General features: G+C 48.2%; 1 protein-coding gene across 1 annotated transcript in view; it reads left to right on the plus strand.

Moving 5' to 3' along the window:
• CECR1 (cat eye syndrome chromosome region, candidate 1) overlaps positions 1 to 8,651 on the plus strand; it is a 17,996-nt gene extending 9,345 nt beyond the window's left edge. Inside the window, exons 3-9 of the mRNA XM_009084027.1 lie at positions 236 to 446; positions 3,633 to 3,760; positions 4,848 to 4,938; positions 5,239 to 5,347; positions 6,297 to 6,454; positions 7,332 to 7,534; positions 8,436 to 8,651. Coding sequence (XP_009082275.1) covers positions 236 to 446; positions 3,633 to 3,760; positions 4,848 to 4,938; positions 5,239 to 5,347; positions 6,297 to 6,454; positions 7,332 to 7,534; positions 8,436 to 8,544 — 1,009 coding nt within the window. The 3' untranslated portion in view covers positions 8,545 to 8,651. The remainder of the gene's footprint in view (positions 1 to 235; positions 447 to 3,632; positions 3,761 to 4,847; positions 4,939 to 5,238; positions 5,348 to 6,296; positions 6,455 to 7,331; positions 7,535 to 8,435) is intronic.
• The last annotated feature ends 1,157 nt before the right edge of the window (positions 8,652 to 9,808 follow it).

The raw sequence follows: 9,808 nt of genomic DNA on the forward strand, positions 1-9,808 counted from the left end.
TGCCCAAAGAACATGTGCCTCCTTCAACACAGCCACTGCCCTGCTGCATCCCAGAGCAGGTGGGAGAGTGCCACCTCTGCAAAACTTGGTCTCTGACAATGAAAGTCACACCTATCTTGGAGGAATCCATTTCTTCCCGTGCTGAATACTCAGCTGCCAGCTGGTATGGGTTTTTCTGCACGCTGAAAAGCCAGTTGTCTTGTTTGTTCTTCTCATTCTTCTCCCTTTTCTACAGCTTGCTGAGAAACCTGACCCTGGTGACAGATGCCCCTGAGCTGGCCTACCCTTCTCAGGCTTTCATTTGGAAAAGATTTGAAGAAATCTTTCTCATTGCCTCTGGACTTATCTGCTATGCACCTGTGTTCAAGGCCTATTTCTACCAGGGGCTGCTGGAGCTCTATGAAGACAATGTACAGTATGTCGAGATAAGAGCTATCCTGCCTGCGGTACATATTTTTTGGCTTCTCTAGTATTCTTTTATTCTTTTAAATCCTTATTTCTCTATAACTTCTCAAGCCCTGTCTTGAATTTAGTTTTTGGATGTTTGCATACCTGCCCCTCTAAGTATGCTGGCAAACCTTGATCATATTCAAAGGTCTTTGTTGGAGTTTTGCATAGGTAAGGGCTTGAAAGTGAGAGATGCTTTGTTTTCAATGGCTAAAGGAGATACCTACTGTGGCAACAGCACAAAACTGCGTTGTACAGTCTGACTGGGAGTTGTGTCAAAATCTTGCTCCTTGGGAAGATATATGTCAGCTTTGTCTGCACCAGAAATCACCTGTTCTGTAGAAGCTCTTCTGGAAAATTTCCAGTCTGGAATAGAGACTTATTCTGAAATAGTTATGCTATTTTAAATCCTCAGCTTATTTCAGAATGAGTTCTCTGCATAGGCTAGTCAATCAATTAGCAAAGCACAGCCTTCCACGGTGTGCAGACAAATTTTGGCTACGTATATGAAGTATGAAGGGCTTTCATTGCCACTAACACTAAAATCTGCTGGTAATATTTCAGGCCTTTCTCTTTGTGTGTCACCCAGAGCTGATCAGATTGTCCTGCAAACCCACTCTGCCCCAATGCCTTCCCAAGTACCAGCAGACCATATCACCACTCTTTGGCTGTAACAGTTCTCACTTTCCCAGTGACAATTTCAACAGTGCAGGCAACACCTCTCCCAAGCAGCCCTCCAGCCCAGCTCCAAGCAGGGCAGCATGGGGTGGGAACTCTGTCAGAGATGTCTTAACAAAAGGAACAAACCAGGGCTGCTGCTTCTCACTCCACCACCTACCTCCATGTTCTGAACAGTCCATTGCAATGGGAATGAAACTGCTGTGTGAGGTCTGTCCAACAGCACCTGAAGGACCAGGTGGTGGTGGTGAGTTGTGCATGGGAATGCAGGTAGCAGCTTGCTGCTGGCACCACAGCATCCAGCGGATGCAGCAGCGGTGCTGACGTCCTGCTGGTGGCCTGACTCCTGAATGTGCCTGCCAGCAGCTCCCTTGAATCACTGCCCTTGCATGCAATGGCTGGTGGGCTCCAGCCAGCTGCAGATGAATGCCTGTGCCCCAGCAACCACTGCTGCTGCTGGGTAGGCTTCCACAGCCACCTCCACCAGCAGACAGGCAGGTGCTGTGATAGATTTGGAGGCTGATCTGGCTTTGACCCAACAGCTGGGGAGTGGAGCTGCTGACCCTGCCCTGCTGCAGCTTTGCCTGGCCCCTTAGCATGATAGGGCTTGGTGTGAAGCTGCAGGCTGCCAGTCTATTGTGTCTGAGATGAGAAGGGTGTATTGAAAGGGAAAAAAAAGGAGAAGGAGAAGACCACAAAGTTTACATGTATCTTACTTTGCTGGGGGTTGCAGTAAGCCAGTTGCTCTGAACTCAGTCACCATCTGTCTTTGGGGTACCTGGAAAGAGAAAATAACACCAATGTCAACATTTCTGTGCTGTGAGACAGCACAAGTGCTGGCATCCCCCCAGGTCACACAAGTTTCTGGGCCAAGAGGATCTGTAATGATACAAGTGCGTGGGCCTGACTGGAAAATACCCTGCCTTTACCATCAGCCCTTAGCCCATGGTTGTAATGTCTTTTGAAGAGAGGCTTGGCAGGGAAGATTTGCTTCCCATCCAGCTCCTAATGCTGGCTGCAGGCGTGGGAGCCTCCAGAGTCCTGGGGTTTGCTCGCACCCAGCAGCTCAGTGTGCTGCAAGGTGCAGGCAGGGCAGGCTGCCTGCAGCCCAGGCACTGCTGTGAGGGATGCCAGGAGCTGCCATCACTCTGGGCTGGAGGCAGTGCAGGCAGGGAAGGGTCAGCTAGGCTGACGCTGGGATGAGGTGAGGTACAACTCAGGAACGGAAACGCTTTGCCAGGAAAGTCAAGGTGAGCAAGGTGTGACTGGAACAGCAAGATGCTTGTGCGGCTGGAGAGCCTCTCCAAGGCTTGGGCAACAGTGCTGACACTGCAAAAGCTCTCCTAGTGCAGCACAGCCTGCCAGGAGTGGCCCCTGAAGTAAAGTAAATGAAAGCTGGGATTTAGTGCGAAACTGCAAACATTGTGGAAAAGCCCCCCCAGCCCAGCTGTGTTTGCAGATTCAGCTGTGTCAAGTCTCACATTCCCATGGGCTGCAGCTGGGGAAAATTCCCTCTGAGCATCTGCAGCTGCCCCACGGCTGCTGGTGCCTGCATGGGGGACACGACAGCACAGGGGCTTAGTGAGGGACATCAGTGCAAGGGGCAGCACCAGAGCAGGAGTAAGAAAGTGGAGTGGAGCAGTTGAAAGGTGGATGAGAAGGGTAAAAGAGAAAAGAAGGGTGAAAAGGATAAGAATAGAACTGACAGAGTGGTTTCATCCACTGTTTGTGATCAACTCCAGGCAGGGCGTTTAGGGGTTAGTATCAATGGAAGCATTCAGGGTCTACACCTCTGCTGAAATCAGGGCAAAAGCCCTTCCTACTGCCCTGGTAGTGAGGAACCCCAGGGTATGTTGGTAAGACAGAGCATGCCAAAAGGATTATTTCTCCCAGTTTGTAGCCAAAGAGCTGAGAAAGGATAGCACGACTAAATGACTGACTCAAGGTCATAGAGCAAACCTCTGGCAGAGGGGACCAGAAGCCCAGCCCAGCTGGTAGCTTATGGAGCTCATCCCTCGTGTGCCTTGGGGCTGCCTCAGCTGACAGACTGCCACCACAAGGCACAGAGCACGGAGGAGCTGCCAGACAGCTGGACAAAGCACTCCAGCATTTGATACAGACATGAGGAAGAGGTCACGGTCTCCTCTGGGTACTCAAGGGCACTTGCTTGCCATGTCTGAACATGGAGAAACTTGTTTCTTGTATCACATAGAAGGGAGGAAAACCACTCCATGGTTCTTGCCAGCTGGTAAAAACTTCAAGAAGAAAATGTTCTGCACAGATTTAACTGGGTTTTTTTTCCTGCCCTGTTCACAGCTTGGTTCTTGCCAGCTGGTAAAAACCAAGAAAAAAATGTTCTGCACAGATTTAACTGAGGTTTTTTTCCTGCCCTGTTCACAGGACCTTAGCACATTGCTTCTCCCAAGCTTTTCTTCAGTTCATTTCTCCTACCTTCCAATGAAACACCTCTTCTGACTTCTGCTTGTCATGTGCTTCTCATCCTGCAGGTGTATGAACTGGATGGCACCCAGCACAATAAATCATGGTCTGTGGCAACCTATCGGGAAGTGACCAGGCAGTTTGTGAAGGAGCACCCTGACTTTGTTGGAGCCAAGATTATATTTACAGCACACAGGTAGAGGCTGAGCAGAGCTAAGAGCAGCTGTGCACGGCTGTGCTATGTCAGAGGCAGGGAGAGAGGAGACCAGACCAGGAGAAACAACACTGAGGGCTGGGCTGAAGTGCCACAGTTGGTTAGCAATGTCCACATGCGTCGTCAGGCCCAGTGTGTTGACTCCCCAAGCATTCCCTGGCATGTGTAAAAGGCTGAGGGTATAAAATCATCTATATACGTCTGTGTACGTGCGAAGTCACCAGGGTTAGCTCATGGTGTGTGCTGGAGACAAGTGCCTGTGAGCCCTGGGTGCGGGAATGAGCGAGGCTGCTTGCCCGTGTGCATGTCCAAGCTGTGTGTGCTCTCCTCCAGAGCCTGGATGCACTCCCCTCTCTGCAGAAACTGAAGCAGTGACAGCGTGCCCGAGTATGGGCACTCGGTGCTGTGAAGGTCCCCGTGGGCTCTCCCGGCAGCCTCTGGACGGTATGTTCGTGCTGCTGCTCGCGGGCAGGCACGAGGCTGCTCTCCAAGTCAGCCAGATGCCATGAAGTCATGTGAGGTGATCCTCAGCAAACAGAGCAGACCTCTCAGCAGCACTTACTCCAGTGTGTCACAATGCCATTTCCAGTTCAAAGCTGGCTTGCCTTTGGCCAGCTTGGGTATTGACACAGTCTGTCTGCAAAAAGCACTGAGGTGTTTGAAGTCTGATAGGGCTGGAAGAAACCTAAGTTTAAAACTCTTTTGAAATGCAGTTACTGTCTCACCTCCCACCAAAACAGCTGAGAGTTAAAAAAATAAATCAAGTATTTTCTCTTCACACTGTTGTGTTCTCTGCTTCATAGATGGGAAAGCCAGTGAGTCAGACAAGCATGCCTCAACTCAAGTGACAGCAGGGTCTAGCCAGGCGTTTCCTGGTCATTCAGGGGTTTCCTTTCATAATATCAATTTTCTGCTGCTGTTACTCTGGAGACCTGAAGCTGGTTGTCAGATTCAGGAGCAACTTGCATTTTGGGAATACTCCTGAGGGTCCCATTTCACAACTCAAGCCCAGGGAAGGCAGGCCTGTGGGAGCAAGCCTCTGCACTGCTTTCTCTCTCTTGCTCTTTAGGATGCTGAATGTTTCCCAGATTAAAGAAGACATCGTCACGGCCATGGCACTCAGAGCCCAATTCCCAGACACCCTGGCAGGCTTCGACCTGGTAACTGTATTTCTTCTGTGGCTTCACATTAACCCCTGGTGATAGAACTACATATATAATATGGCATATGTTGTATACCAGAGCCAGAACCTCTGCTGCTGGACTGAAATCGGTGTTAATGAATTGCAAATCCTCCAGCTAAGGATTTTGTTCAGGATAATTGACAAAATCCCCTGAAAGAATCAGTTCCCCACCCCACAGCATTGTGATTTCAGTGCAGCTGGCACCTCAGTGATATATAGATGTAAGTCCCACCATCTTCCCAAGCACGTCCAAAAATACCTTTCTGCTTTCCCCTAGGTTGGTGATGAGGATGAAGGTCATTCTTTATGGGACCTGAAAGATGCTCTGACCATACCATATTCCATGGGGGTCAACTTGCCGTACTTTTTCCATGCTGGGGAGACCGGTAAGCATGAGGACTCAAGGCCTGCCGTTGCTTGCAGAGGCAAGAGGTGCAGTCTTGCAAAGTACAGAGAAGCAAGCCTGGCTGTAACCAGATGATGTATGTGTGTGTACAATCAGTTTTCCCTAGGCTTCTCCCCTAATCAGCTTGTTGCTCTAGCATCCCTATATGACCCCTCCCTTATCTGCTCCCTGCTTTTGACTCTAGGTGTCATATTGCTTAGCATCTTTGACCCAGTGTGACATGGAGTCATGCTGTAAGAGTTATTGCTGGGAGCCATTTCCTCCTTGGAGCAGCACTCACCTCCCATTCACAGCAGCAGCAGAATTCCTCAACCATTATTGCACATTTGAAGGTGAAGGAATGTCTGAGCCAGCCTCACATAGTAACTGAATGCACTCATCAAAGCAACTGATGTACCCCTCGTTCCTGGGACAAAGATGCTATGATTGGCAATGTTACTCAGTCCATATGGATGGGATTTACCCTAACCATGCATGACAGTTGTGTCTAACTTATGTGTATTGCATGTTGACATCTACAGAGAGGGAGTCCACATCTGAACTAGCTACCCTTGGCTTCCTTTGTAACCATGGGCAGTAACAAGCACTTTAAGGTGCAATACATCTTATCCTAAATCCTAATGCACAGGCTACTTCCCATAGATTATTACTTCTCTCCATTGACAACAAATGGAGACCAGCATGGTTAGCTTAGCTGTAAGAGCAATACTGTGGACACCCAAAGCCAGGTGAGGTGAGTGGGTATCTCTATGCTGGGAAATATCCAGGGCAGATTTGGATCCTTGTTTCACTGAAAATTTGAGGTGGGAACTCAGCATGAGCAAAACTCTCACCTTGCAACTGAACTGGGGCATCTATTAAAATCATCTAGCTGTTTGAGAAGACATTTCCTCACAGCACTGCAGTGACTCTTGTCTGTCTCTGCTCAGACTGGCAGGGCACCTCTGTAGACAATAACGTGCTGGATGCATTGCTACTGAACACCAGCAGGATTGGCCATGGACTTGCTCTTATTAAACACCCAGTAGCCAAACGTTTGTCTCTGAAGAGGGATATTCCTGTAGAAGTCTGTCCTATCTCCAACCAGGTATGTTGTTAAAAGCTTAGGTCTTGGGGCTGGGACACCAGAATGGGTTTTACCATAGCAGTGAGGACCAGCAGGGAGCTATGGGGCAGCTACAAGTTTTGATGCACACAGGCTGGCTCAGTTTCCTTCACACCATATTACACTGCAGTCTGCTACATAGACACACACTGTGAATATACATAAAGTTTTTAAGGCCAGTTGGCAAAAAAGCATTAAAATTCCTATCCAGAGGAACTTGGGAAGGCAGTCCTCCCTAGTGGAGATGAGGCCCAGAGCCAGGGAGGCATCTAAAGAGACATAATGGAAAATACTTCAAAGCCAGGAGGGCCAGAGGCTGAGAAGCCAGGATTGTAACTGGAAGTCTCTTGGTTTTGTAGAATTCATAATCAGTGGGAACTCTTTTGCAGTGCATTAGCATGGTGCCCATTGTCCCCTGAGCATAGCAGAAAGGATGCTCTGGGGTAGAGATGTACTGGTGTGAATCTTGAGGGAGAGAATTCTGATACCAACTCCAGATGCCCTGAGCTAAGCATCATGGCAAATATGTAACCAAAAGATCGTTCCTGAAATGCTCACAGTCAAATTTTATATAAATAAGCAGAAATTATTCACCCCCCTGGCCTTGATTTAGGCAATTTATTTAAGAAACTAATCTCCCTGTACAGTCAGTGCAGACAAGTGGGCTGCTCCTGCAGCAGCTCAGAGCAGAGCAGCTACCACACTCTGAGCAGCCCTCTGGAGGCTGTGCCTCCCTGATGACCACCTGGTGACAGGCAGCTATGGCAGGTATGCAGTGTGAATGGGTGCCACAATGCAAACACATCTCCAGCAATAACCTGATGTGGTGTTGTCTCTCACCCTTCCCTTCCCTGCTGAGGTCCTGCTGTTAGTAGCCGACTTGCGCAGTCACCCTGCAGCTGACCTCATGGCTGAAGGGCACCCCATTGTCATCAGCCCTGATGATCCCCCTATCTTTGGGGCAAAGGGAGTATCCTATGACTTCTACGAGGTGTTCATGGCCATTGGAGGGATGAATGCTGACCTGAGGACCCTAAAACAACTTGCACTCAACTCCATAAAGTAAGTTCCTCACTTCTCTCATCTAGCTGTAGTAAACATAAGGAGACTATCAGCTTTCTCCCCAGCAAGCCACTGTATTTGGGGTTTGGCCCCAGAGTCTTCTCTGCCACATGAACTGGTCTTCTGTAAATCCCAAATCTCCTCTGAGTGTCTCCTCCAAGGGCAGGACACAGGGACTCCAGAGGCTCTTCTGCCTCTGCTCCAGGTGCCTTTCTCTAACTCCATGTCTCAGTCTATTTCTCCTCTTCTATCCTCTGAGAACTTGCCTCCAGCACCTGGTTCTGGGAGAAATCTTATGTCTTTGTATCACTTGTCTATTTCTGCCAAAATTTCACTTGCTGCAACATCCACCAGCATTTACTTTGTGTGTGTTTAACCACTTTTTTTTCTATGTATCTGTATAGCTCTGAATGTCCCAAAATAGTCTGGATATGATGCCCAGGGTCTTTCTGCACATTCCTCGACTCTTGTCTGTTTGCCAAATCCCATGCCAATCCTCAAGGCAATCCCAAGTCCCCACATGGCCAGGGAGACAACAAATACTTTGATTTCCAACCAATTTGGACCAAGCCCAGGGCACATCTGATAGCAACAGCAGTGCTGTCTTTTCTGTACTAGTCATTGGGTGCTGCCCAGAGAGTCTCCAGCTTGTGCAGACTGAGCTGTTTGTCCTCTTGGTACAGGACTCAGTAGCTGCTGATGTGGCTGTTATGTTTCTTGTCCCAGTGTGAGCCCAGCCAGCAGGAGCACCAGGATTTTTACACTGTGTTGCTCTGTGTGGTGGAGGCATGTCCTGCAAGGGTTAATCTCTTGCTACTTTCTGCCTTTTCGTTTTGGTGCTGATCTTGAAATAGCTGCCCCCTGGTCTCGTGTCTCATACTGACTTTTCTCCTCCTCACAGATACAGTGCCATGCTACCGGATGAGAAAGCCAAGGCCAAAGAGGTCTGGCAGAAAAAATGGGACCAATTTGTGGCTGACCTCTCTGATAGCTTTCTCAGGGAGCTGTAGAAAGGACAAGACTCATCTCAGAAGGCATTTGACAAGCCAGAGTGAGCCAGACTAATTGCTAAGAGGGAGACTGCTTCTTCCATATGACCTGAGCAGATGAATGAACCTCAAAGTCTCACCTGGCAATGGGCAACTCTGGTAAGCTAGGGCTTAATGGGCTTAAAGTGAAGATTGAGCTGCACTACCCTGTGAAAGTCATGGACTGAAGGTAAAAGGGAGCAACAAAACTCTAGAGCAACCACAAAGGATCACCTCACTCAAAATAGTCCAAACCATTAAAAATTGCCAATGACCAAATCCTGACATCCTTATTCAGGGAAAACACACTTTCTAATTAGGGTTAGCATGAGATTGCCAACATGAGGATCTCTGAATTGCATCTTATCACTACAAAATGCAGACCTTGTCCGGAAACAGCTAAGACAAACATCCAACCATTTGGGCCACTGACCTTCAGGAGAGCAAGGACTGAAAATTACTCTTGTTATGTTTAACCCTGGGCCTGATGCCAAAATAGCACTGCTAGGTCAAAGAACCAGTCATAGGTCTGATGTCTGCTATTTCAGGACCTACCTTTAAAAGCTGGAAACGAGCTGATGGAACTTGCTCCCAGAACATGTAAGCCTCTGGCTGCACAGTGATCATAAAGCCAAAAAGAAGTGCCTGAACTGCCAACAGGTTTTTCTTTTCCTGTCCTGTGGTCAAAAGAAAGGCAAAACACGTTTCAGCTGAGGAAAAAACATCTTGACTGGCCAGATCCAGCTTAATTAAAACTGTGCCCCTGCACAAGGCCATGTTAACACAGGCCTCCACATTTATAGGAAGCACCTTTTGGTTTCAGGGGGTTCCATTACCAGCCTTTGTTGCCTAACTCAGAGTGCAAATGTGCTCTTATTCAGCCTGTCAGACAGATTTTCACCTTGGTGGAGAACTACTCTCACACTGTGAATATACACAGTGCTCGTTCGGACCGTTGTAGTTTCCAGCTCTTTGGCAAAAAGATATTGCAGCAACTACACAATAAATAGTGTCTGGACAAGCAGATTCCCTTTTATTTATTTAACATCATCAAAAATATCAGGAGAAGAACTACTTACAGGGAGATTAAAAAAAATAAAATCTTAATCAGGCTGCTAAATAAATTCAGCAAAATCCTTCAGTACACATACCCCGAGCATGCAGCCAGGATCAAACATCATCTCTCCCCAGCTTCAGTGCAGTTCTTCTGGTTTGCATCAGCCAAGGGAGAATTGACAAAAGTTCC

The sequence above is a fragment of the Acanthisitta chloris genome, unplaced genomic scaffold (assembly GCF_000695815.1).
Source record: "Acanthisitta chloris isolate BGI_N310 unplaced genomic scaffold, ASM69581v1 scaffold21411, whole genome shotgun sequence".
Taxonomy (NCBI): Eukaryota; Metazoa; Chordata; class Aves; order Passeriformes; family Acanthisittidae; genus Acanthisitta; species Acanthisitta chloris.